This window comes from Leuresthes tenuis, unplaced genomic scaffold (genome assembly GCF_036924035.1).
Source record: "Leuresthes tenuis unplaced genomic scaffold, fLeuTen1.0.hap1 SCAF_13, whole genome shotgun sequence".
NCBI classification, from domain to species: Eukaryota; Metazoa; Chordata; class Actinopteri; order Atheriniformes; family Atherinopsidae; genus Leuresthes; species Leuresthes tenuis.
In genome coordinates, this window is record NW_027325367.1 from 10556389 (window position 1) to 10584184 (window position 27796).

The 27796-nt window shown below is 41.6% G+C and overlaps 2 protein-coding genes across 4 annotated transcripts in view; one reads left to right on the forward strand and one right to left on the reverse strand.

The window, feature by feature from the left end:
• The first annotated feature begins 311 nt into the window (after positions 1 to 311).
• armc2 (armadillo repeat containing 2) lies at positions 312 to 16156 on the forward strand. Of its 2 annotated transcripts, XM_072362747.1 has the most exons (17): positions 312 to 668; positions 763 to 835; positions 1096 to 1261; positions 1853 to 1970; positions 4385 to 4452; positions 5143 to 5250; positions 6183 to 6367; positions 6510 to 6612; positions 6781 to 6995; positions 7669 to 7814; positions 9696 to 9795; positions 10783 to 11113; positions 12335 to 12457; positions 12559 to 12672; positions 13991 to 14123; positions 14892 to 15046; positions 15199 to 16156. In XM_072362747.1, exons 1-17 carry the CDS (start codon positions 451 to 453, stop codon positions 15330 to 15332), a joined length of 2490 nt encoding a protein of 829 aa, XP_072218848.1. In that variant the 5' UTR covers positions 312 to 450; the 3' UTR covers positions 15333 to 16156. The 2 variants fall into 2 exon arrangements, with proteins under 2 accessions (XP_072218848.1, XP_072218847.1); XM_072362746.1 differs by having other exon boundaries at positions 6510 to 6995.
• Positions 16157 to 17192: 1036 nt separating this feature from the next.
• sesn1 (sestrin 1) overlaps positions 17193 to 27796 on the reverse strand; it is a 53781-nt gene continuing 43177 nt past the window's right edge. Inside the window, exons 1-9 of one of the 2 annotated variants that reach the window (XM_072361696.1) lie at positions 22032 to 22306; positions 21171 to 21236; positions 20886 to 21086; positions 20615 to 20797; positions 20155 to 20391; positions 19793 to 20047; positions 19517 to 19707; positions 19260 to 19404; positions 17193 to 19139 (exon numbers count right to left, since the gene is read on the reverse strand). In XM_072361696.1, the coding sequence (XP_072217797.1) occupies positions 19053 to 19139; positions 19260 to 19404; positions 19517 to 19707; positions 19793 to 20047; positions 20155 to 20391; positions 20615 to 20797; positions 20886 to 21086; positions 21171 to 21236; positions 22032 to 22133 (1467 nt within the window). In that variant the 5' untranslated portion in view covers positions 22134 to 22306 and the 3' untranslated portion in view covers positions 17193 to 19052. Of the gene's footprint in view, positions 19140 to 19259; positions 19405 to 19516; positions 19708 to 19792; positions 20048 to 20154; positions 20392 to 20614; positions 20798 to 20885; positions 21087 to 21170; positions 21237 to 22031; positions 22307 to 27796 lie in introns of those variants that run through there. The other variant, XM_072361695.1, reaches the window with a different exon arrangement.

The following is a 27796-nucleotide window of genomic DNA, read 5'->3' on the forward strand; positions in this document are numbered from 1 at the left end:
CTCGTCAAATCTGATGCGTTTAATAGATTAAGCTGATCAGTGTTGTTAAAAGTAGTCGGAGTAAGCTGCAGTAATGATGTTTTTGTTTTTAAATGCTTTTCTCCATTTTAAACTGATTGTTGATCAGACTTAAAAAAAAACTATAAGGTCGTCTTGCAGTTATTGATTATGTTTGGATGTTTTGTAAACTAAATATTAACTTTTTTTAATCAAATATCAGGCTGATTAATCTAATTGTTGATCTTTACTTCTAAATCCAATCATGTAATACATACTATATGTCAGGGGCCATTTTGCTGCTGTGATCAGTAAGGCAGTGCTCAAGTTAGGAATTACCGTAACTTAGACCGAGCACAGAATTGCCCCCACCAGTGACGCACCCTGTTATTTGTGCAGTTTAAGAAAGACACTGAACCACTGAATTTGAAAACAAATGTCACTCAGGCCTGAATGACCTCTATGGAGACGAAACATGAGATTTGCAGCCCTTTCATCCCCCGGCACAACAGTTTGAGGAAAACATGTGCAGAGATAGTCAGTGAAGCCAGGCAGTCCCTGCGAGTTCAGTCCACCCTGAGACCATTTACTCCAAGAGATGGACACAGACAACTTTTTGCGAGGAACTCTGTTCGAGCAAATCATGATGGGAGACCCCCATCCACATTTAGGTAAGTCCCAAGATTCCCCTTAAAAGTATTGTATGTGCATACTGTATATAGTTTTATAGGGTTTTATATGGAGTTATTTTTTTAAACTTTGCAGTCTTCACGCTCAAAATTTTGATGCTTACGACTCCAGGCCAGGCTCAGGAACTCGCCTCTCTCCTCTGGATCATGTATGTTCCTTCAACTATTGATAATAGGTTTTCTGGTGTGAGTAGAAGTTTCCCAGGGAAGGGCTATTTGCATTTAATTCGAGCGCCGTATGTACACATATTCAAAGTATCACCATGTAAACTGAACATAAATGACATTTCAGAGATAGGAGGCAAAACCAGGGAGTTTCTCTGACCGTTAGTGTTGTCATTGGGGACCTCATCCCTCTTTTTAATTCCTCACACTATCATAAGTCAGTGGAATGATCATTCTGTTCCAGAAACCAAAGTTTCCAGTCCTCTGTGATGCTGATAATCCATTCAAGGCCTTTCCCAAACCCCCCACTGACCCGCTGGAGGCAAGGAGGGGACTGTCAGGGACCCGAGCACGCCTCCTCAAGGCTCGATCTTTCACCGCGTTGCTGCCTTTAGAAGCATCCACAGATGGTAAGGAGAAAAAATATCGCTTCTAAATGTTGACTAACTAAGAAGAGATGCTAGAAGCAAATGAAAATTAGAGTTACAGAAATGTATCATACCCTTATTAGATAACCATCCATGTCATGCTTACAGTGAAGATAACAGAATTGATTACACTTTGTGCTTGCTTAATAGGCACTAAATGAATTTAAAAAAACAATGTCCCATTTATTTAGTTTTATATCTGTGTTACCAGTGTCAAAGCAGTCTTCTCAAAGAGAGATGAATGAAGCTGTTGATGTATGTTAACGTTTGAAATGATTTACATTCTCTGTGGTTTTGCAGGGTAAAAAAATATGATTTACTGCTACAGTTCTGGGTGGAAAATAAATTTTTTTAACACTTTTACCTGCAAAACTACTTTGTTATTTGGGGAAATAGAACAGATAATAGAGACTGACTTAGTCAGTTTACTTATATAAATGTACTATAAATGAATGTGCATGAACTGACACTTGTACTTTAGCAGCTTTTAGCTTTTAAGAAGCAAAATGATTGCTGCAGCGCTCAGCAGCAATCTATAAATTACTTCTTACTTCATCTTTTCAATGTGTTTAGTGAATAAGAGAAGTCCAGGACAAAAGCAGCTGTCAGCTAAACGTCTTTCCAGCACAGACCACATCGGAGTTCACGGTGGTCCTCTCAAAGCTAGCCCACGCAGAACAGCAAGTGAAAGGTAACGCCTTCTGTTTGCCTTGCACGATATGTCCTCTGCCGTCTGTCCTTTCACCCTCTTCTACTCCCTCTTTTTGACCAGAATGACAGCAGCACAATGAATTTAAGATTTACTGGCACACAGGGTTTCAGAGACAGCCATTACTAGATGGAGCTGCCTCTTCTTTTTGCCTGTTATTAAATACTTTTCCATCTACAGCACTTTCCCAGCATCTAAGAAATAATTGTGCTCCTGAAGTACTTTAGTGATCCAGTTAGATTACGTAAAAAATATAGTTTTCAGTGTTTGTAAAGCTTCTTACGACTGTAGTATTTGTAAATGATGATGTTTCTTCTTCTTTCTGATGAACTTCTCTAAGGTTCTAACATGTGGTCAAAAAAGGGTTGTGCCTCTAATTATCAATATACTTGTCATGAACATTTTTCTAATCTGTTTCTAATCACTGCCCCATAGCCAAAACATCCTTCATTTATACATCTAGAAACAATGACGTTAATAACTAATAGATGGAACAAAATTCCTCAACTTTGAATACTCACCTCCGCTGTAAACCCTTGTATCCAAGATGTGTTTACTGTACACTATATCTATGTCACTGTTAAATCGAGTTTCTTGGCAAGCATCATTCCCAATAAAACACCTCCTCTATCTCTCATTACTATCATGTGTCAGCTTTTACACTTTCACAGCACTGACAGGCTAAAAGCTCTGCTTTTTTCTGCCGACCTCATCAGCTGTGTGTCAGCACAAGGGGCATAACTCTGGGCATGATGTTGGGGGGGCTGTCGTTACAATCCATCTGCCTATCGATTGGGTGGGGCAGCTGGAGCTGTTGATTGGGGGTGGGGGGGACATAAAACACTTTTACAGGAAATCTGGGACATTGCCCGCAGCACAACTACCTCCCTCACAAGCTAACTTAACACACAATGCTTGTGTAACTTGTTGCTGACAAAGACAGGTCCCAAGTGATTAGAGTGGGCATAGAACGTGTTTAAGGACTTTTGGATTCAGGGTTTTTGAAGCACTGTCATTCAGTGTTGCAATGAACTACATAATTGGAGGGACAAACAGAGAGAAACTCTGAGTCAGAGGCACCCTAACTGCAAGTGGAAATGGAAACAGCATGACAGATTAATATGATGGGTTGGAGGAGATATAAAGATAGGGGAGATTACACATCCACTCGGTTCTTTTTCTCCAATAGGCCTGAGCTCTATAGCTCCAAATGGCTCTCTATTAGATTTGGGTGCCCATCTGGGCAAGGCTGGCAGCAACATGTATTGTGACTGCACTGCACTGGCCAGGCATAAGACAGAGATGAGGTCATGTCTCAGAGAATGCAGAATCACACAAAGAAGCCTTATTATCAGGCTCTTAATCCTATCATACAAAGCCAAAGCCCCTTGACATTCACCGCAGCATGCCTCAGCCAGCACTCCTCGCCTTATATGTCCCATATGCCAGCCTTTACCAGTTATTGAAACTGCAAATGGAAGTGTGCACATGCTGTGTATTAATGTTAGTGTCATCAAGCCAAAAAAATGTGATCGATGTAAATAGTAATGTCGCTTTATCTTCCATCCTGATAACATAAAAAGATGATTAGAAGTCAGAACATGCCTCTACATGATTATCTTTATTTATTGATGAGAAATATTGAATCTGGTCATGTTGTATTTATTTAGTCCTACCACGCTCCACCTGTCATATTTCACAGAATTTACTAGAGTTTCAAGGCGTTTTTTTTTTCCTTGCAAGGTCGTAAAAGCAAGGTGCAACAATGACATGCAGAGAGCAAGCCACAACACACAGCATATCATGACACTTGGCTGTGTTTTTTGGAGCTATTTACCGTTATTGCGCAGAGACAGTAAGACTGTGGATACAGCTCACAGTGACAAAGCATGAACAGCTTTAACCAGACTACCCACAGTATGGTTAAAGCCGAGATCTTAGTTCCTGTCTGTTGGAGATTGCAGTTTGCGCTGCACAACGGCACACACAACTGTCCAGTCACACATCTAAATAGATAAAGGCAGTCACGCACAACGGGCAGACAAACACTTGCATGTATCTACATCCGTGCAAATGCGCACACATGCACACACAAAACAGAGATAAGAGCACCTGCTCACATTCTTAACGTCTGCTGCAAGAGGGACACCTAGTGGCAGCCGAAAGTACACCTGCAGGCTTTTTGACAGATAATAGTCAGTGACTTTCCATGTGTTATTTGGCACTTTGGCTCTTTAAACATCTGTTTCCATTGTTCAGTTGGACTCATTGAGTTGTTTTAAAGTCCAACCGAGACAGAACTCCTAAAGTGAATAAAATCTATCTACACAAGACACTAGTTATGAAATTTGATGTAATGCGACTCTTTGTGTTTTTGTGGTTCTTTGTCTCAACAGAAGAATAGTGCAGCCTGGTGATGACTCAGGAGTCAGACCCACAGACGGTAGAGCAGAACTAAGAACAGGTTTGTCAAGATGTACCAAATGTATTTTTTTACAAAGCTATGCATATTATAACTATATGATAAATGGCACATTTTGCACTGCATAAAGAAGCAGAAATGTTGATACAGCTTTGCGCGATATAACATGCTACTCGTATATTCAGTGGTTTTACTTGGAATGGAATCCATTTTCTAAAATATCCAAGCATGCCTAACTATAATACCACGGTGTGAAGTCTGGAGGCCAGAAATGTTGTTTCACCAGAAACGTAGACACACCTCTTGCTCTGTAACTGAGCAGACCTTGCTGAGTGTCAAACTTTGATTGGGGTGTTGTTGCTAAGGTCCCAATTTCCACCATGACAGCCAATAGCTGAGAGAGCTGTTGGTTTGTGCAACCACAGTTTCCTGCATCACGCCAAGCAAGGGGTTATGCAAATATTCCGAAAAAAAGGTGCATGGTGTGTGTGAGATTGCAGACATTTGCGTGCACAAACACACATGCACACGTGCTTTCATTGCACATGCCCACATACAGACTGTATCTCATCAGCACTGAAAGAAATCAGAGGAAGTGTAGCTGTGACCTTTTGCTGTGGCATCAAACTTCCTGCTGTTTTATTTTAAGACAGTGAACTTGTGAACTATGCTTGTTTCCTCTGTGTTTGCAGGAGGTAATTGGCTAACTGCAATTTTCTCTGGACATTTCAGAGCTGGGGTACGAAGACGATGCCAGAAGCACAGAGGAGGATGCAGAGTCATTGGTGTGGAATAATGTGATTGCTCCTTGTCTTCAGGAGTTGGAGAGTGTGGCTGCAGGTACTGAGTGTGATTCAAAAAGAAAACACATACAACAGCCTTAACAAAACTCATTCCTTTTATTGCAATATTACATTTTCCTGAGGTGATTCTGGTCTTTTTACAAGAGTTAAGCTTCTCTTGTCAGTGCCTCCTAACTGTTTTTCCTTATAACGTTTAATTTTCAACTTGCAAGCTGATAAACTGATTTCTCAGCATTGGTATATAGTCATGCATGGAGTCTCACCAAATGAAAAAGCTTTGTCATTTCACCCACTGAAGTAAGACAAATAAAATAGTGTTATGTTTGGCATCTGTACAGGATTGTCTTAGCCTGAAACTGCTGTCTGGCAGCCATGAAATGAAATCTGTGGCTTTAAATATTTTAACACTCTACAAATTTAATGGAGATTTCATATGAAAGATAAATATTAAATATTTATTGTACTAAGGGCTTTCTGACTCATGCATAAAACACCTTTGAGATTTGAAGAGAAATTGCAGTGAAGCATAAAGTGTGAGACTGTGTTCATCCTTTCTTAGAAATGGCCAGACCCAGTTATTTATACAGGGAAAACATTTATTTTTCCTCAAAAACAAGGAAAAGACTCCACCCTTTCTCTTCCTCTTCGTCAGCTGCCTGTTGCTGTTTTGTTCTTCTGCATTTGACCACTGAAACTTAAATCTGCTTCTTAAAGGAGGAAGGGGAATCGTTCTAATTTTCTGCTGACCTCTACTGAACCTCATGTTCCCAAACACACAAAAGAGCTTTTGCATTTTACACATGCACTCCATGACACCCATAAAACTCGTCTGTATTTATACGGATACACTTGCCAACACATACAAAAGGCTTTTATTGTTTTGGGCTGTTTGCTTTCTCTGTGAGTTTTCATCACAGTTCTCTGAACTTTTTTTCGTTTTGTAATTTGTCTGCGTGCCTGCGGTGCCAGGCAGCTCTGAGGTTTCGGTGGACCATCTGTGTGATTTGTGTGACCGTCTCCACGCCACCTTGACAGATACAAACATGCTTGGGCGACGGTGTAAGAGAAGGTCGGGGATTCTGCGAACACTGTTCCGCCTCATCGACCTCAACTCTGCCCAGCTCAACCTGCACATCGCCAAGCTCTGCCTCGCTGTGAGTCATCTGTGAGTTTGCAGGTGTCTCTGTGTGGGTGTGAGTGTGTGCCTGCCTCTCTGCCACAAGCCTCTATCATAGAGCATCCAGGCAACTGCACATTGTAAAAGTAGTGAGAAGTTTTTTTTGTTTTTCTCTCCAGCTGTGTGCCAGTGGAAACAATTTGCTCAACATCTGTAAGCTCATCTTCCAGATCAGCCGCAGTGAAAGCAACGACATCCTCTTTAAGAACAACTCTGTGATTGGTCAGAAGGAAACTCTTTTTTGTTGTTACATTGTGCTCTTAATTGTTGTGCATATGACTTCGTTTGATCTGTTTGATTCTATTTTGAGAACCCTTTATACCAAGTCATTGCAAAGGCCCTGTAGCCCTGTAGATGGTAACAGTAGATGCCTTTTTTCTTTTTGTCTAGACTCATTGCTTGGCGTGCTGAACAATGAGGATGTGAGCACATCAGGAGAAGCTCTGCTGTACTGTGTCGGTACTTTGAAATTTATCTCCGGGAACACGACAATCCTCAGGCTCTTGTTGGATAAGAATTGTCTTGGTGTGGCTCAGAAACTCATTCAGAAGCTCTGTATAGCAGAAGATGCCAACTTTACTATAGCAGGGCACATCCTTGTACAGGTTTGTCAGATATTTAGCGTTCCTGAGTTACAACCATAATGGGTTTAATGTTACATTATTGATATACGCTTTTTTTCATATTAAGCTTTCATATTCATTCTCTTCAGAATTTTAGCAAGTGAAAGCCATTTAAATAAAGAGGAAACAAATGTGAGATGAACTTTTGATGTATTTTTTGGCTTATGCAGATTTTCCAACTATTAAGCAGAAATGTTTTTGTTTATGTCTGGTTTACCGCTGCTTCATGAGCATAATGTTCTGTGCAGGCCAGGCCAATTCAGTCCAATACGCACTATGCTTCACTCAGCTGAAAATGATTCCTGCAAAGCACATAAGGTGGCCCAAACAAACATCTTGAACCAGTGCTTCATTTGATATCTAACACAACTCATTATCCCGTTAGTGGAGGAAAATAAGCACACCATGATTTTCCAGAGCTTTCAGTGCTGCCATGTGTTGAAAATTACAGCTTCCTTCTTGTGATAGAATGATTTATTTCAGTGCTGAACAGTTTCCCATTGCTCCTCTGTATAGCATCCTGTGCAGGCTGGCAGCCAGGCTTAACAAATATATGAACAACATTCTGTGCAAGCCAGAACACAACACAGGCATTCTCCTTACGAACACAAATGTGCCCTCTTCCTCTCCTCTTTTCTCTCTCAAATCTCTGTAGCTTACAGCCACCCTGAGGAACCTCGCAGATCATCCTGATTCACGTCCGCTCTTTGTTTCCTTCTCTGTACTGCCAACACTTTGCCTGGTGTTGCGTCGTCACTGTGAAGACCAGGACATCTGCACTAACATTTCTAGAATTTACAGGTATCACACATTCATTTTTCATGAATATTGCATGAATTCCACGTTATGCAGCTCCTCATTTCCGGTGTGTGTTATAATTTCAAATCAAGACGGTACCCACACTGTTTTTTTCTTCCTGGGGCCTGGTGCATGACATAAAGACGTAGAGTTAAAAAAAATAGCTGACTATCTGAACATAGCTAGACACTTCATAAAAAACACACTGCTCTTTACAGGGTGTGAGGTGCTTTAAAAGTATCATACTGACAGTTTACAAAATACTTGTTATCTGGATAAAACTGTGGCGTACATATCACTAGTACTGAAATGCTGCCAAGTGTACTTCCTTTTGAAAGCAACATCGGTTTAACATGTAGTCAGTATCCACTGCTCTTTATACAAATTATGAGAATCAATCTCTCTCCATTCTCTGGTAGTAGCTCGTCATCAGTATACCTTATGAGATATTTAGCCATTTAATGCAAAATAAAAACCCAATTCCTCATAGGTTGGGACACTGTGTAAAATGTAAATGAAAACAGAATGCAATCATTTGCAAACTTCATAAACCAACGTTTTATTCACAATAGAAACAGAAAACATGTCAAATGTTGAAGGCGAGACATTTGACTAATTACTGAAAGAAATGCTCATGTTGATTTTGACGGCAGCAATTTGTCTCTAAAAAGTTTGGACGGGTCCATGCTTACCACTGTGTAGCATCTCTTCTTCTTTCTAACAGCAGTCTGTAAATGTCTGGGAACTATGGAGACCAGTTGTTGGACCTTTGGGAGAACAATGTTGTCCCATTCTTGTCTGATACAGGTTTCCAGCTGCTCAACTGTCCTGGGTTGTCTTTGTGGTATTTTGCATTTCATGATGTACAAAATGTTTTGTGAAAGATTGGAACTGCAGGTAGGCCAGTCCAGCACCTGGACTCTTCTGTTAGGAAGCCATGCTCTTGTAGTAGATGCAGTATGTGGTTTAGTGTTGTCTTGCTAAAATATGCAAGGCCTTCCCTGAAAAAGCTGTCTGCATGGGAGCATATGTTCCTCTAAAACCTGTATATACCTCTCAGCATTGATGGTGCCTTTCCAGTTGTGTAAGTTGCTGGTGCCATAGGAACTAATGCAACCCCATACCAGTTGAACTTTAGCGCTGATAACAAGCTGGATAGACCCTCTCCTCTCTAATCATGGCATCCAGAATTTCTAATTGCGATTCTTCTAACCACAGAACAGTTTTCCACTTTACCGAAGTTCATTTTTAAACTTTGGTCCAGACAGGGCGGAATATGGCTTCTTCTTTGTATGGTAGAGCTTTAACTGGAATTTGGAATATTAAAAGTCTTCAAGATTTCTGAAATTGCTCCCTAATCTGTAGACAGATTGCTGAACCTCTTTATCTCTGAGAGCCTGTCTGAGATGTTCTTTTTATACGCAGTCATGTTACTGACTTGTTCCAGCTGTTTCGTTTTGGCACCACTTCCTTTTCCGGCCTTTTTTTTGCCCGAGCTACACCTTTTTTGAGATGCATTGCTGCCATCAAATTCTCGATGAGCTCATATTTTTCATGAATTTGGTCAAAATGTATCACTGTCCAGCCTTGATCAATTTTCTGTTTTCAATAGTGATAAAATATTGGTTTGACTTGCAATTCGTTGTATTCTGTTTTTGTTTCCATTTTACACAGCGTCCCGTCTGTTTTTGAACTGCAGTGATAAAAAGAAGCTAATTTACGAGGTTTAAGCACTGACGATGCTGATATTTTTTGCCCTAGACAATGAAAACACGATGTACCGATGCTCTGTTTTTCTATTGGCTGTTTAACATAAGGCATGATTATTCATCATAGCAGTGAATTAAATGGTCAGTGGTATTCATTGTCTCCTCTCTCCTTCAGTAAACTCTCCTCTTACTCTGAGTGTCGTCTCGCTTTGGCTCAGACCCCTGATTGCTACCCATTATTTTTAGAACTGCTGAACAAACATTACCAAAAACAGGTGAGTCCTCCATCCTCCTATTTGTCTTTTTGTGTGTGCTTGATGCTTTATGTATTTAAGAGCAGAGTCTGCCTACTTGCAGAGTATGTAGTGTTCATCTCTCTCTGTCTGCTCTGCTATGTCTGCTTTGACAATTAATCATCTCAGGAAGAGTGGAAAAAGCCGAAGAAGGGGAGGAGGGGGGAGGACAAAGAGGAAGGAGAATAGAACCAACCGTAGATACATGAATAAAGGTGATATAGAGGTGAAAGGGAGGAAAGCTAGATGAGAGGAAAAAAGTGGGCGATGATTAAACTCGACTAGCATGTGTCCTTAATCTTACATTTTGCAAACACACGTGATGGCAAGACATAAAAAGACCTTCTCGCTCTTGGACAAACTGCCTTGTTCTCAGAGCAGTGTCACAGTCTCACTGCATTTTTATGACACAAGTTTGGGTTTTTCCTGATCTATTGTTCTGGATGGATTGTTTATCTTTTAGCTGGGACGCGTGTGTTAACTCATTAAAGATGTTGGGTGTACACAGTCGTGCTGCTTGACAGAACATGCTCTGTGCTGGAGGTGAAGTCGGTGTTGATTTTTCAATCTTTCACAATGTCAAAGGCACTTCTGTTGACTACAATTAAACTAGCCAGAAACAATCACCCACTCATATTCAGGATAGTCTTCTGCAAAGCAAAGTTAAAACTGTAACCCTATCACAGCAGTAACTGTTGTGGTAAGAAACTTATTGCCTTAATCTCAAAAGCCAAATTTTGAATGGTTCCAGACCCCAAAACTGAAAGTTTTCCTTTGTAATGTAACATTTTCTACTTCGACATGAGTTATTAGTTGCATCCTAAAATATAGCCTATACTCAGGACATTGTATTATTCTTATAAACTAACTGTGCTCAGCACAGCATGGCCTTTTCTGTGATGCAGAAACAGATGAATGTGATTACATATAACCGGCCATCAATGACTAATCTCCACTGCTCCTCTGCAGGACCTCGTCGTGCGTCTTCTCTTCACCCTCGGAAACCTCACAGCCAAAAGCGACGAGCCTCGACAGCAGCTCTTTCAGTGCAACACTTGCATGGGCACACTCCTCCAGGTTTACAGCAGCTACCTGAGGAAAGACCTGTCGCCACACACACCCTTACAGAAAGGTGCTGATTCTCTCAGCGAGCCCGCCGCTCCCTCCGTCAGTGTGCGGGAGACTGACGATGTGCTGGTGAAGCTGGTCAGGGTGCTGGCGAACATGTGCATCCACCCGGCTGTCGGTTCGTCACTTGCAACAAACTCAGCCTGCATTCAGCTTCTGATGGAGACACTGGGTGAGCAGAAAGAAAGAGGAAATTGTTTCCTTTAAGTCAAACTGGACACCCTTACATTTAGTCCATTTCTCTTTTTGTTGTTTTCATCCATTTTGTGTCTGTGGCAAACAAAGGAAGCAATGAAAATCTGGATTTCAAAAGAGTTTATAAATAGCTGTTTAGTGCATTGTAACTATATGCATGGCACCCAACCACTTCCCTTGTGCTGGGAACAAAACATGACTTTGGTCGAAAACACACTCCTCATGTCTTCGCTCATTGCTTGCTCTCCTCTCAGTGTTTTCTGTTTGATACACAGCACAGCCTGCTTTGGTTTACCTGTTTTTCTAAGTCTGGCGGATCGCAACGCTTCACGGCACGAGCAGGATGTTGTCACATCTCACAGCCGACTTGGTTTGCGTCTATGAATTTCTACCATGTGGTTAGATGGTTTCAGGACAGGTTGAACTGATACGTAGGTGGGTGTGAAACTCATCTCTGCTGCCTGCCTCCTACACTTCACTTCATGGCAGTTGGGGGGAGATATAAACAAAACAGAGGTAAACTAGTGAAAAAAAAAAAAAAAAGCTTGAAGAAATAAGTAACACGAGAAGCATATTATGTAGCTGAAGATAGAAACTTAATTAATGACTGAATATAGAGCTGGTGTGACCACCAGTGACTGAAAACAAAACTTGAGTAAAGGATGAAAGAGCAAGCTCGGCTGATTGATGTTCTATCAACAAACAACATTTACAGTCAGAACCAGAAGCAAAAATTCTGAGTGACACAGGCGCCGGTTGACAGCACGACCGCAATGTCTGTGATTTACAACCAAGCACACGGCATCTGCTGCTATATCAGGAACAGACCTGGTTTCCAAGCTGCTCACAGTGTCCCGGCTGGGTTGGCTGGGTCACTGTGACCTTTTTATTATCAAAGCAACCGTATCAGACCTAAATTAACCACAGACGACAGCTGCATTTCGTAATGTCACTGTCACATCAGCGGGGTAGCGTTCACTTTACTTTTGCATTTTGCATTTATTGAAATGACCTTCTTTATCCTCTCACATACATGAATGGGGAGAATGTAATATTTCCAGCTTTTAAGGTGTGTCCCCGTTGACTGGGCTGGTGAATGATCCCTGTATTTTTTACACGAAATAAGTCTGTATGATACTTATGATACTTTCTTCATCATTATTGGTATGTTCCTTTTTGTGATGTGTGGGTGGCACAGAACTGAGATGTGTGCAGGAGAGCGAGGAGCTGTTGGTGAATGTGGCTGCCACCATCAACAATCTGTCATTCTACCAAGAGGAAAACTCAGAGATCAGACACAATCAGCTCCCCATTGCAAAGTGTAAGAGAAAGAAATGAGATAAATTGAGAATAAAAATAAAACATTTGTTTTGTCAATCTTTTTGTTAACCTGTTTTTTCTTCCTTTTATTTTATACTGCAGTGATGTTGAAGTTGGTGCTTAGCTCCAGTATGGACGCCATGCTAGAGGCCACTCGTGTCTATGGAAACTTGTCACAGTACAAGGAAGTGAGAGACTTCATCATGCAAAACAAAGGTATATGGATGACTCAAACACAAAATGAGTTTGGACATAGTGTAAAGTTTAAATGAAGGCAGAATGCAGTTAGATTATTCAAATCATATTTATAACCCCAAAAGCTGAACAAAGGAAACACTGTAAAGTACACCAAAGTGTGGTTTCACATTGCTTGAATAAGGAAGACCTTCTCTAATAAAATTGCCTTCAGAGAAGCACAGTTCAGCCATTACATTTGCATTAATGCACCACATACCATCATGATAGCAACCTGATGACAAGTTAACTGGTCTTCCGAGGAGCATCCGTGATTTCCAAAATAAATCCAAACTTTGATTCGTCAGACCTCTTAGAAGTTTTTAACTGTGCCTCAGTTCATCTTAAGTGTACTTGGGCCCAGAGAAGGCAGGCTCCTTTTCTGGATCTTGAATATTTATGCTATTTGCTTTGCATGGTTGAATTTGAACTTCTTAACATTTGTGAATGAAGTGACACGCTGCGTTCACTGCCAATAAATAGAAGAGGGTTCAAGTTTTTAGTGGTTCAAACAAACTAACAACACCACTGTGTCTTCGTGGAGCCAAGATGGACACAGAAAACAACAAATGACCCCAAAGCAAAACCAAAAGTCACAAAAACACAAATAGATAGTACGTTCACTATCAGTGGTTACATACACTGTGTTCCCTCCATGCAGTGACTGCCACCACAGGATAACATCTGTTTTCAGTGCAGAGCCATGTTAGAGCCTGCAGATAGTGACTCTTCAATGTTGGTTTTCGGGCCTTGCCCCTTGCATAGATTTTTCTATAGAATCTGAGACTCTTTTAATTGTACTGAAACCCAATCTTTACTTGAGAAAGATTCAGCCTCTGGGATGTTCATTTTAAACCCAGTCATTTGAATGGTTTATTCCCAGATTAATTAGTTAGTTACAGATCCTTCTTCTTCTAATAGTATTGCACAACCTTTAAGTTTTCAATTTTGACATTATGTCTTTGTATTTCGGTTGAATTAAGGGTTTGAAGTATTTGAAAATGAGTTTATATTTCAGTTTTTCTCCCATTGCAGTATTATAGTCAATTTACCATCTGTTCAAAGACTAAATCCACGAAAATCCACTTGTGCAGTAAATCATATCATTCAAGTGTACGTCCTCAGAGAACTCAAAGTACTTAGACACCGACACCCAATGCACAATTCATTTCTGTCTACCATTGTGTCACATTGAGGCTGGACTTATCTGCAAGGCCAGCTCCTCACCATATAAATATGCCTGCTGACTCTGATGATTGCAGCTCTTATCTTCATCCTGCTTTCTCTTCTTACTCCTCAGTGCACCAGTTTGTGGTGACGCTGCTTGACTCAAAGAGTGCCGAGATGTGTTTTTCAGCCTGCGGGGTCCTGACCAATCTGGCTGTGGACCCTCCCAACAGGGTCTGTTTGGCACTAGAGGGGGCTTTTGCCAAGTAAGGACAAATACATTTGGAGATTGTGAGTTTGTGTTTCCTCCAGAGTGCATTGGGTCATGCATTTGAGAAAAAAGACCCAGAATTTTCAAGAAATATCAATAGATACTGTACATATTTAAAAGTAAGCCTCGAAATGTGATGACCATTTAAAAAGTGCATCTTAATTACAGCTGTATTTGTGCTCATAACTGACAGCATGTAGAGAATCAGCAAACTGCTGACACATTTCTTATATTGCCATGAGTCCTGTATTATGAAACTTGTGCCAGTTGCTGAGACTTTTGAGCAATTCATTGATAAAAGTATAAAATGTTGCTTAATGGCAAAACAAGCAGAGTCAGAGTAGCTGCTTCCTGTGAAATACGTCACTCAAAACAAAAAGACATTAGAGGGGTATAGATATTTTCATGTAACACTTAAAACGTTCAACAAGATTTTGGCAGATAACATCCTTTGTGCAAGAGTTGTGAGTGAATCTGGACTTCAACAGCTCCACTGGCACAAACGAGATGCAGCTGATTTTCTCAGACCGGATATAATTTGTTCACAAGTGTTATTTGTATATAATCTTCTTCTGTCCTCAGTTCAATCTTGTCACTTTCGAGCACTGTCGGAACATTCAATTTCTTTGCACGCTGCACACGCTCCTCTTCCAGATGAAGGTCCAGTGAAGTGGAGCTAATGTTCGCAAACCCAACAGTCATGTGAATCCGCCTTCTTCAAGTCACATGATGTGTGTGTGTGTGTCTGTGTGTGTTTGACCAGGCTGGTGGACTGTCTGAGAGACTTCGGACCAGGTGACTGGCAGCTGGCAGGCCAAGCCTGTCAGGCCATGTGGAACCTGACTGGTGGCGTCTCGGAGAAGCTGTTGGACACACAGCAGCAAGAAACACTGCTCAAAATCCTCACTACATACTTAGGTTTGTATTGTTATCAATCCTTATGTAACAAGGGAGAGATACACACTAGGACTGACTCACATTATCAACCCTCAGGGGTAAGGGACAGCACGTAATCCCACTCTTATGAGCAACATTCATGTTCTGCCAACTCTTTTTATGCAATTTCTTAGATGAAGAGGAGGCTCTTAAGTGGATAGGAAATGAAGACGGGAGGGACTTCAACTGGGCATGCTGGGAGTTAGAGTTCCTACCTGTTGCTCAGAAACTGAAAAAGGCGCTCCAGTCTCCAGATCCGACAGCCTGACCCACTCACAGTTCAGCGTCTTGTGTTGTTTTGTGCAACTCTTCTTTATTCATACACTGAATTGATCAAAATCTCACCTCGTGTGGCTTTTCTAGAGATAGTTGTGAGAGTTTACAGCTCTCTTTTCATGGAGAAAGAAGGGATTTGGAGTTCAAATCACTTAAAAGTGACTTAGACAATGAGCCATGGAAATTTATCAAAATTTCTGCTCTTGCAGTATAATCCCCCAAGTATGCTCAGTATGCTCCAGTCATTATTTTACCACCGTATGACTACAATTCATAGTCTAAAGCTGACTGCAGCTGCTGTTTTTCACAGGGGATGAAGTTCCAAACATTTTACTGCCAGTTTAAAGCCTGCAGTTAACGAAAATGAAACACATAAACTAAATGTTTCAGGGTCAAGCTTCGGTTGATATTGCTTTCAATTATGCAGAATATTAAAAAGAAAGCGAGAGTGGGTCTGTATTAAATGGTAAGAATTTAATGAAAATGTATGATGTAAAAATAACCAGATTTTTAAATCTGGTCATTGTAACATCTATTGAAACGTTTTTATTTCACTTTTTGACATAATCGTGTTTTCAAATCTTTGTTCAGTTTTTTTTATTTTGAAGCTTTTCGTCTCTTTACCTGTAACCAACGGAAGCATCGCTTTCCTGTAAATTTGAATAAACCTGTTTGCACTTTTGAACTACTAAACTTTGCTGAAAGTACACAGTGTTATGAAGATACTTCGGTTATAATGTGATCTTGAATGTCTGACCTAGAAATGACCTCATAATACACGGTCTGTACACTGTGTGAAATGTGAGCTTGTGTATAATAAAGCTGAACTCAAGAAAGCATAAAACTTTTTTTTTTTTTTTTTTGCTTCTCAAAGCCTTTATTATTACACAGATATGGGGCCCGGCAGTGCTTACAAGTTACACCAAGTAGCCAAAGTACAGCATTTCAAAATCACGTCGTTATTACATTGAAACAAATCAGAAACGGCACTTAACATAAAAAAAAAACAAACAAAAAAAAAACAGTAGTGACCTGTAACAACTACAAGACAAGCAGATGTTTCAAAAAACCCTCAACAACTTTTTAGCCACAGCCGATAACAAACATTGCTCTCAACGTAAAATATCTCAGGCTGATATGAAAGACATTTGGCTGGCTGATATTGATGCTGCTTGACAAAACAAAACTCTCTTATGCTATACATTGTGTGAGACCGCCAGTGAAATGTGAGGAGAGTTTGGCCAGCAGGGATAAGGACAAGCTCCCGCTGGTGATCGTATACTGACAAACAGACAAGACGCATGTGGCCTTGATGGAAAACACCCTGAAATTCAGACAGACTTCCAGCATCAGCTGGGATGTTAAAATGATGGTCAGGAACAAAGAGACTTTGACCTCGACCGCACCACAAGATGAGGAACTGTTAACTGGTTCCCACCGAGTCATACAGTCCTCAAGCACATACAGTAAAATTAAATTCACATGAAAGTCCCTGAACTGTACTGATAACAAACTGAACCATTCCCCTGAGCTCAGCTTACTGTTAACGAAGTCACCGGTTTTATTTAGAGCAGAGTACTTTGGACCAAAGGTTTTACAGAGTAATCTCCATGTTGTTCCATGAGTCTCCTTTTGCATAACAGTACTCAGATATTCTTACCAATTAGCATGGGTTGTTAGATTTTCTTTTTCTAGTGCGAACTGAGCAGTGAAATTGAGATGACTGTGACACCGATTGTGCTTTGACTGCTTGATTCCTGAATTGTGTTGGTCTCTCCACATCTAATACAATCTCTTTGATGAAGCAATAGAATTGAATTGTTTAGGAAAAACTACGAATGATACACAACAATTGAATATTATAGTTTATTTTTTTTAAAAACTTTTTCAGATATTTTCATATAAAAAGTGTCAGTAACTGACATCAGTCAGAAATTTGAAAAAACAACCTCCACGTCCTCTCAAACCACTTCCAAATGTACCATTCCTTTATCGACGAACCCTTCCTCCTCCCCCTCGTTATCTGGGTATCACTCATTCATCTGTCTGATTCTCTCAGTCCACCCCCAGAAGAATGCAGTACTTTACTGATTTTAGTAAACAAAAAACAAAACAGCAGAGGTTTCACACTTCTGCTCAAAATAAAAAAAAAAAAAAAAAAGAAAAAGAAAAGCTGCTTATGCACTGGTTAGACTTCCCCAGCAGGGAAATAAGCACAGCTACAACCTTGATGCGCTCGAAAACTATCGACCGCAAAGGCGGCCCTGAGAGGGCCCATCGGGTCTCCAAGCGGTGAAAACACGGGAGCCCAGAAAAGAGTCTCTGCTCACCAAAGAGCACTTCTTATATGTTTTATAAAGAAAAACAGAAGAGGTATTCATTTACTGGTAAAATTCACAATCCAAAGCTCTGAAAGTGTTAGGGCGACCAGGCAGCTGGGATAAGCGGAAGACAGATATGATGTGGTTAGGGCAACCGGAAGCAAATCCCTCCTGGAAAACCTGGTTTCTAACTTTCTTTTTGATTAGCTTTTTTTCTGCCCCCCCCCCTTCCACATTACCAGAAAAATAAAGACATTATCAACAAAAGACAAACAGCTATCTCACAATAACAGAGCTACAGCAGAAGCATGAAGGCTTTCCCTCAAAGTGCCTCGCTTTTTTTTTTTTTTTGACACAAGAAAATCCAAAATGTACTTTTTTTCTTTTTCGCCCCCCCATCTCCACCATTTCTATGAAACGCACACAAACATTCACGCCTCAGTCATCACGAACACATAACTCATTTACACACGTACAATCAAACTCAAAAAAGGGCTCAGACAGTGTTTTTTTGAGTTTTTTTCTCCACATCTCTCTGGTTTTCACACTCCTCGGATTAGCTTACTTTGACATTTGAGATTTGGGACGCGAGTAGGAGACAGGAAGGTGGGGGGGTAATGCAGTGGATTTCTAATGGACAGGGGCTTAAGTAAAGGGATTGGGGGAATTGGGTAGGAGGTGATTGGGGATCAATATGATCCCAAGAAAATACAACATGGGAGCAGCAGATTCAGCACGTATGCACACTGTGCTGGATAGTTCAGGCACTCGTAAAAAAACACTGCCTATAGTTAATGCATCCATCTCCAGTTACTACATTGACAACATCCACTTTACGTGATACAAAATTAAATGAAAAGATATTAAAAGAACCTAAACGAGATAACAGTGAAAACAGAATCAAAGTGCAGACTGTTTCTGGCTGCACAGCTTTCCTTTTGGGGGTTTTCTCTCAGCTCCAACTCCATCAGGAGACAGGTGAGCTTGGCAACCGATGCGTTGCATGCTGGAATACTGAAATGTAGTCCTGGATGTCTCCGGTGTTGATAATCTGGTCCGGCACAAACCCCTCAGCAGGGCAGGAGTTTGCTCCGGGCTGCCCTCCCTTGGTCAGTTTTGGCACTACAGGCAACACGTCTAAATGTGTGTGTTTCCTCTTGTAGATCGAGACGACTTTCCTCCAAAAAGAAATTTTTTTTTTCCTCCCCTCTTTCCATTTGTTCTGATCCTCTTCTCGTATCCAACCAACGACCATTGTCATAACCCAGGACTCTTTTCCACATTTTTGGTGAATCCCCACCCCCCAAATTGATTTTTTTTTCTTTAAAGTGTCCCATAATGAGCAACAACAAAGACAGTAAAAGGACAACGATAAAAACGCCAAAAGCACTTCATGTCATGTAGCGGGTGATCGCTCTCAGAGCGTATAACAGTTCTGCTTGCATTCGTGCTTCCATAAGAAGCAGATTAACATGGACCTGCAGGGGAGAGGTGAAAGAAAAAGAAAAGAAAGAGTTATTAAAGCATATAGGAAACTCAAGCAAACTGAAGCAGCTGCAACTTGAGCTGTAAACAGGAAATTCAGGTCTGAACCTCACCTTCTCGGAGTGCTGAAACTGCCTCCAGAAACTCTCATACATTCGTTTGGTGGTCTTCTCAGGGCTGCACACCATGGTCTTAATATATATCTTAAAGCTGCGGTCCAGAAGCTGGTTTATCTCCCCATAATCATAGTCATCATACCTGAGGAACACAGAGAAAGTGTCAGGAACCAGGAACAGAGTGAGAGCTGACTGAGCGGAACGGCATGTATTACAGAATCAAAGGTTGCATCACATCATATCCAGTGACTGACCTGATGCCAAACATGCAGTGGATGTAGTTCCAGATGGCCCTGCGCAGCATACTGGTGTCCACATCTTTATGCGTTGCCATGGTGTTGTATGTCAGATTGTAGGCCATCTGAAACTTCTCATCCAGCATCTGGCCAACATCAGGATACAGTCTGTTGACCAGAGAGAAGCCATGGTCCTCCCAGCTGTAGTCCTACAGATCGCAAATATAATAACTCAGTACCAGTGCTATAGAACATCCGTCTAACTCAACACGACAGACTGCATCTGATATCTACCTGCACTCTTAATGTGGGCACATGCTCCCCCCTCCTGGAGAAGTCCTTGTAACCATAGCTGGGATCCTCAAAGTGGCGGGAGATGTCCCTGGAGGGGACGCACTCCTCATCCTCAGCTGTGACCACCAGCATGCTCTCAGTCTTCTCCCTCTCAAAGCGAGTTGCCATCTCCTCCTGGCTGGCCTCCTCATCATCGCGGCACTCCTGCAGCTGCTTCATCCTCTCCATAAGCACCTCAACCTCGCCACACATTTCCTACAGAGCGAATAGAAGAAAAGCACACCAAAAGATGAGATATAAAGTCCTACAAGAGGCACAGATCCAAGTGTTTAAATGGGGAACTTGAGACTGTGACCACTCACCTGGTTGCCAAGCAAATCATCATGGAGATAAGCATGACCGTTGCCATTGGTAATGTCGCACACACAGTACTGGCTGAGAGAGGGGGGTCTGAACGTGTGCCCACCATCGCAGTGGATCTCAGGTGTGATGCCGCAGCCGAAGGTGAAGGAGGCGAGGGAGTGGTAGTGTGTGAGCAGGACTACAGCGTGGATCAGCTCTGCCAGGGACCAGCTGTGCGCCTCCGCCTTCAGAAGTTGCTGGAAAGAGAACAAAGGAAAAACTGTGAGTGATGTTACCCAAATCCAAATGATGACCACCTGATCAATTAGAAAAAGTTACTTTTAATATTTCAAATCCTAATTTGAGTCTCAGTTTTCCAGCTTCAGTCCCTATTTAAAGGACCCAGAATCTGTAGCTACACTCTACCCTCCACCCATGACCTCAGCCTGCTGCAGACTTTGCACGCCAACATCCACTCACCTCGATGTGTTCCTTGGTGAGAAGCCAAGGACGGTGGGCCAGGATTTTGTTGAGCTCCCCGAGCTGCTGCAGCTTCTGTGGGGCTTCATCCAGACCGTTCAACCACTTCGGGTCTCCCCCCACCTGGAGGAAATCATTCACGTGTAGGTTGACCAAGTAGGAGCACTGATGTCTTGCCGCAGCCTGCCGGATGAGGTGAAAAACACTAGATATTCAAATACCTGACACAAAAAAAGGAATCTGGTAATTCAGAGCCTGGCTATGTTCGTACCATGATGCCAATATAGTGTCTGTAGTGCAAGGACAGGGGCCCATCCATCTGCAACAGGTAGTGCTGCGTCCGGAGAAAGCTCTCCAGGTACTGTGGATGGAAGCCCATCACGAGGGAAATGTTGTCAAGCCGACTGAGGGCTGCAAATGCATCCTCAAATATCGACTGCGTCCTGGTGTCCACTTTACTGATTTGAAGAATCTGATTTTAAAAAGGAATATCAATCAATTGGATGCTTCTACTTTATGACAGTGCTTATAGAGGAGATTACAGGCTGTCTCATACCTCTTTTTCGGGGATAAATCTGCTTGGTCCGTTACCAAGAGGTCTTGGGATCCTTACTCCCAAGTCCTGCAAGACAAAATAGAAGAAAAGGGGAATAAAAAAGGAGAAAATGAAAACAAAGTTAGAGAACGGTTCTGTTTAAATGTCACGGGAAATCAAAAAAGGCTTTGAACACCACTTCTCCTTTCTTCTATTGTCAACTTTTGCTGAACCACTGAGAACAAATCAGGGAAGCTTTATTTATTTGAAACCCTAAACTGAGTATATTACAAATTCAATAAAGATTTAGGTTTTTGTCGGTGTAAAAGTAACCTGCAACACTTGTGAAAATCTAATTAAATTAAATTAAATTAAAACTAGTCAGAATTAATTAGATCTTAAAACACGCACGTGACATTTTTCCCCTTCATGCAAAATTAAAACCCAGCAGAAACCTTTATATTGTCTCTATTATGTCCGGTAACTTTCCGCTGCTAGTCGAGACATGTCTAGCGGACACCGTCCCGCAGCGCACAATGAAGCAGCTCAAGCAGATGAATCAAAGTCCGATAAATGTACATTATTAAGAGTGACATCGGATTTAAACAAGATTTTCAAGGCGTCATCTGTTTTCCAGCTGATCTCAACACATACATTCACAAACCCTTTAGATTTGGAGCCCGATGACCACCAACTAACTCTCCAAACGCGTAAACAAGTCCGGACAATGGACTGCACTGCAGCTCGTTGGTTGAATCTGACAGATCTCGATTTAAAACACTTCAAACACAACGTGACACTAGTTTTAACCCACACAGAAGACTGAAGCATTACTAACTGCGCGTTTGTCCGCTGTGTTATTCGCATTTTTCCTGCTCTTACCTTTTTGCTTAGCCGTTCACAATGGGTGCATATCTTTAACAAATCTGTCACTGCGTTAGAATTATTCTCCACGTTTTCTGCCGGTGTGACTGCGTGCCTCATCTCTTATCCTTGCTGCACCCTGCTTATTGTAGGGGGTTGAAAACTTAAAAATTGGAATTTGAATGGCTCTTTCCTCCTCTCTTTGTTCCTAGAGGCACTGGGCAGAGTGCTCAGTAGTCAGCTGTTGCAGCCCCTCAGCAGAATACCGTCCTCTGCAGCTCATACATTCGGTAAATAAGTCGAGGCTCGAGTGAGTGACGCGCCCAGAAGCCAATCGTGTAGCGAAAACAGAATCCTGACAACCAATGGCGGCGTTGGGAAGAGGACGGGGCGGGGCAAAGCGTGAAGAAAAAAAAAAGGGGGGGGTGTCCTAAACGTGAGCAGGGGGAGCGATCCCCCTTTAAGAAAACAACATCACTTCTCTCCTCTTTTGTTCCCTGCTGCCATTGATCATGATTGAATTTACTGTTATGCAGTGCGCTCTGTATGCTAACTGGAGCCTGCAATCGTTTCAAGCTGATTGATTTTGCTCCCTAATCTCTCAAATCAATAGGTGCATCAAAACAAAATGTGACTGCACTTCTTAAAATAGTTTTGTGAAACGCTGGCAAGTGCAGCTTGCAGAAAATATTTGTGTTATTGTCGTGTTTATCTGTGCAATGTGCATGAAAAACAACCAGCTCCAGCAAGCAGGAGCAAATACCCCTATTGGCTTATTGCTTAAGTGGAGGTGGGGTGGGATGGGGAGGGGGGTGTAAGATGAGCCCCAAGCTCTCCTTGGTGAGCAGCAGAAAGAGGTAGAGGTCCACTGAGCAAAGATCAGCATCAGCACAGCAAGACGGAGAGCTGCAGGACCTGCTGCAACAACAGCCCTTCAGTTGGTGGTTTGCTACCGCAGCCTATCAGACCACAGATAATGCCATTTCTCCACCAATCAGCCCACGCTGAAGGAGTGCTTTAAAAGCCAGGAGGAAGTAGAGATAAGAAAAGGCAGCTCTTATGGCTTTGTTTATCCCAGCCTGACAATAACACGTTCAGCGGAACAGCGTTTAACTACTTTATCACGCGGTGGTTATATAGTCAATAACTGCTCAGAACTATATCTGATGACATCTTCTGAAAACTACAGTTTACTGCGAACTCTATGTTGCATTATGATAAACACCTAATTTCATCCAGATCTATCTCTTTCTCTGCAGCGGAGACGATACACCTGTCTTTGCAATTCTCTGTAAACCATGAGCTACTTTTTCTCATAAGCAGCACATGCAAGTCAAATGTTGTTTCCTCTGCAATGCCAGCAACCACATTACAAAGGCATCCACATACTGGTGACTGTGTGCACAGACAAACGCGTGTGTCATGTTTGTGAGATATCAAAATATGTTTTCAAAGCAAACCAGTGAAGAAAATCCTCTGAGATTTTAAGAAGACTCACCTCATGGGGAAGGAACTGCGAAACTATTTTGATTGTTTGAGAAAGACTCGTGAATTTTTGGTGAAATGCTGCCCTTGCCTTACTTAGTCTTTACTGCGATAAAACTCTAGCAGCACAACTTTGAAAGGACAAAAAACAGACAAAGAAGTTCAATTTGGAAAATGATGAGCTAAAGCGGAAGCCAAGAAAAGGCAAGTCTGCCACTGTGAGCCTGCCCAGCCAGTTTGTCAACCACCTGCTGGTCCCCAGCAACGATAACAGGATAGCACCATATTCAGCAGGTTCTTTGTGTCCGTCCAACTACCCCCGCCAGGTCCTCTCCTGATACCACAGGGTGGGGTGCACGCCACTGGTAAACACGTTCCCAGGGCTGGAGTCAGCACTCCCAGATCTGACGGGAGCAAAGCTGCAGAAGAGGCTGGTCAGCGTTAGGGCTGACGACACACCAAACCTTTTCACATAAAAGCGCTTAGGCTCGGGGGTCCGACCTTGCAGACAGAGCCAAACACTATTGTCAGAGCGCACGCACTGAGTAGGCTGCAGACTTCACTATATGCACATCGGGGGTGTTCGTGTATCTCAGTAGTTTGGTGAAAAATCTAAATCTTCCTCAAACATTCAAAGGATAAAATAGTTGCATGTCAATGCCATGGATTTGGTACCTCAAGCTGAATTAAACATGCAAAAGAATCTTAGATACTGTGTATAGCAATCAAAACACTAATGACACTCTGAAAGCTCAAGAAAACACCACTTAATGTCCTTTAAGGTGCTTTTGTACATCTCAGCATCCAGCTCCAGACCATGCATCTTCAGCCCTGTGTGTTGTCAGCACATAATTCATGTGTGTTGACAAACTTATAGAAAACTCTACCAAATTGTTCACGCTAGACCTCGATAAGTAATTCCTGTCTGGTGTAACAACCTACGTATTCTTGTGTATCCTTTGAAGCCGCGAGAGAACACAATGTGACAAATACAAACCACATCGCAGGTGTCTCGGGGAAGTCTGAAGACTCACATCGTTTATACCTTTCAGCCGTCGGGGTGGAGAATATATGACTGTGCCACCCTGGAGATGTGGCCTGTGTAAACAAGTGTGCGTGTATGGGATGGGCGTTCTGATTGGAGTCAGGACAACACTGGAAAGATTAGTTACAATGAATGAGAAGACTCCTGAAAACAACAGGAATCATCTCAAATTTGTTTCAGATGCTTATCTGGTGGAGGAAGGGCCTGAACAATGGAAACATTTCCAGAAGTTTCGACAGCATTAAATACTCTTATGAACTGTGACAAGCCAGAAAATTACTCAGATTAACAATATTTTTTAATACCATGATGATGATGATGGCAAGCTGTTTGCTTCAGGTTGCCCTCTTGAATTCCTCACTTGAATCACAAGAGGTTGAATCAAGAGAGGAATTCAAGACTGTACATTCAAAGTATACCCAAAAATATACTTTTATCAAATAAAATGGAGGCCAATTTAGTCTAAAAAAGTATTTACATATTGAGTTTAATGCCACAATGTACCCAAATCTGAATAGATAGATATATAGTGAATAGAAAAATGCCTTTATCTTTGCAAAGGGAAATTAAGGTGTATGTGTATGTAGCTTTGGCATGTGTTACAAACATCACACGCAGAAGAGGAAACTATTTAGTTCCCATCATACCGTCAGACAAAAGACATAAATCTTCAAAGTGACTTTATATAATCCTTGAAATGATAAAAAAATCACACTATGAAACCAACCTTCAGCCAATTTAATTTTGCCACTATCAGCTTGTGATGACAACTCTAAGCAAGGATCGGATCTTTCCGTTGAGACTCCTCTCTAATTGAAATGTCTTCAACAATAAATTTTAGCATTTGCTATCATCACATAATTGTCTGTTATGGCCACAGAGGTTGTTGCTAAGGGAAAAGTTGCATAATTTTGTTTTAAAACATAAACTCAGGGCAATAGAAGCTTTAAAAGGTACTCTGTACACAGGCTGTCAGCTAACACTCCTTTCAGGTAGAAGAAAGCAGTGTACGAGGAGTTTATGTCCATATATTTACTAAAGTTCAAGGTAGATGGTCAAAGAAGTAGATCATGAAGCGGAAACAAGAACATTTAGAGCTTTTTTGGACAAGTTTTGGACTTGTTCTGGTTCTTAAGGGAATCCATCTTGCACACTTTAAACCCACCATCTTTGCACTCAAAGGTGAAAAACAGAAACTACTTTACAGTCAACCACACAGCAGGAGTGTTTTTGTACTTAAAAGACCACGGGGGAAAGTGAAACCCTGATAAATATAATGATCAGTAAGTGAAACTGCTGCAGCAGAATTTCATTTATTTAGAACATACCGTGGCAATGGGGATAGAGACTTTATTAGTGTAGAATGTGTTATAAAACTGAAATGTGAAACACTTTGTATTAAAGCAAAAAGAGTTTCAACAAGATCTAAGAGACTCAATTTTGACAACTTTTAAATTATGACAGCCACTGTCTCAATTGCTAATGGCAGCAGATGCTTTTCCTTTATGAGAGCACAAAATAATTTAAAACAGCCTTCAACCAATAAAGCGCATGATAAAAGTTAATGAAATTTAAAGAAAAAAAAAAAGAGCCATGGGAGCCGTGCCAGGCATAAACTCTGCACACATGTGTCTCAGCACTGCGGCTGCTGTGTTTTCTCATACAGTTAGACGCAAGAGAACCGCAGAAACTGTGGGGATGTTCAACAAGTGGCAGAAGTCCACCAGACCAGTTCAAACCCGACCTATCAGTGCACAGAGGAGAGGAAGCAGAAAACACTCAAACACTGACATAAGCCTAGCAACAGGCTTCCACCAATCGCAGGGTAGAACAACAGTTTCAGGAACCAATCTTGTCTGCTCAGTCCGTCTGCCTCTCTTGTTTCTCATGCAAAAAAAAAAAAGAAAAAAAAAAGGAAAAAGAAACAGAAACAGAAAAAAAAGTTGTGCCGAGGTATGAAGTTCACCGAGCAACCTTATGTGCTGCTTCATAGACTGTTGTTCAGTTTGCTTGTGTCTTTGCGACGTCGTAATATGTCTGTTTGAGTTTCGCTGACAAAAAGAGGCAAAAGAAATGTTCTCTAACTTCACAGCAAACATCAAACCACATGTTTCAAATTAGCTCGGAGGCTCAAAACAGCAACTCTCCTCTGTGAAAAACAACCAGAGAACTTTTTCCATGTAAACAGACTACTCTGAATGCTGTGAGAAAAGAAAGTGAGAGGACTTAAATGACAGAGCTCTTACAGAGTTTTAAACATGTACATAGCGAAAGAGTAAAAACTGAAGACTAAGAGGATATCCCTAATGCCACTCTTCAAACACAGCTCTAGGTTTCAGCCTGTTCAACTCACTGAGCATTTAGCAGAGCAGAGAGGAAGGTTAACCCTTACCTACCCTGCAGGCTGTAACCTGCAGACTTGCACAGCAACAAAAAGGATGCAGGTCTGGTGCTAAGTTGTTACAACCTGTTGATAATAGGCCTAAGAGTGGATTGGTGTAATGCAGCCATCATTTTAACCTCATGTAAATTCTCAAAGTTGGATCTGTGTGGGAATTAAAGTCGACTTTTGGCCCTCTTTGAACAACTCTTGTTCCCTCTTCTGCTTCTTTTCTTTTCTTCTCCTATTCTCTGATCCATGTGTATTCTGGCAGGATATCAGAGTAGAGTGGGCTCGCCAAGCGCCGGCTTTCCTGAGAGGACAGGCGTGCCCCCAGATCAGCGGGTCCTGGACCTGCGCACATCAGCACTGTGAGGAAACTCTGCCTGGATTCCATGAAACGCAGAGGAACTGCAGGGAAGTAAGGGAGAACATTAAAAATAAAAGGAAATCTGCAATTGGATGAAGGAGGAAGAGGTATCTAGGGTAAAAGATGACCTCCATTTTATGAGTTTACATTACCAGGTAGGGACATGCATCTGCTTACATCTATGATCTATAAGTACCGTAGTTGACAATACAGGGGAAAAGGCGTTGGCCTGCACCCTTTGTATGCACGTGTGGAAGAGTGAGTTCCTGGGGATGTAATTCTAACATGGAGAGGGCAGCTGTCACAATACAACAAGCTCAGGGAGAAAAGATCCCGTAAAAAAACAGAAAACACCAATCCCTTCCCTGCCAGCCTGATATGACACAGCCACTACTGATCAATAATAAATCTCTTCCTTTTGCTTTGCCTAAACTCTTTACTCCAAAATTCAGTATCCTCTCTATATTTTCAGTAACATTCACAGCACTACTTGAACTACTCAC

Bases quoted from the DNA above. Each gene is read 5' to 3' on its own strand.
- armc2 (XM_072362746.1), top strand. From the start codon at position 451: ATGACCTCTATGGAGACGAAACATGAGATTTGCAGCCCTTTCATCCCC. The intron at 1,971-4,384 runs GTAACGCCTTCT...TTGTCTCAACAG, and splicing joins CGCAGAACAGCAAGTGAAAG to AAGAATAGTGCAGCCTGGTG. The intron at 15,047-15,198 runs GTTTGTATTGTT...GCAATTTCTTAG, and splicing joins AATCCTCACTACATACTTAG to ATGAAGAGGAGGCTCTTAAG.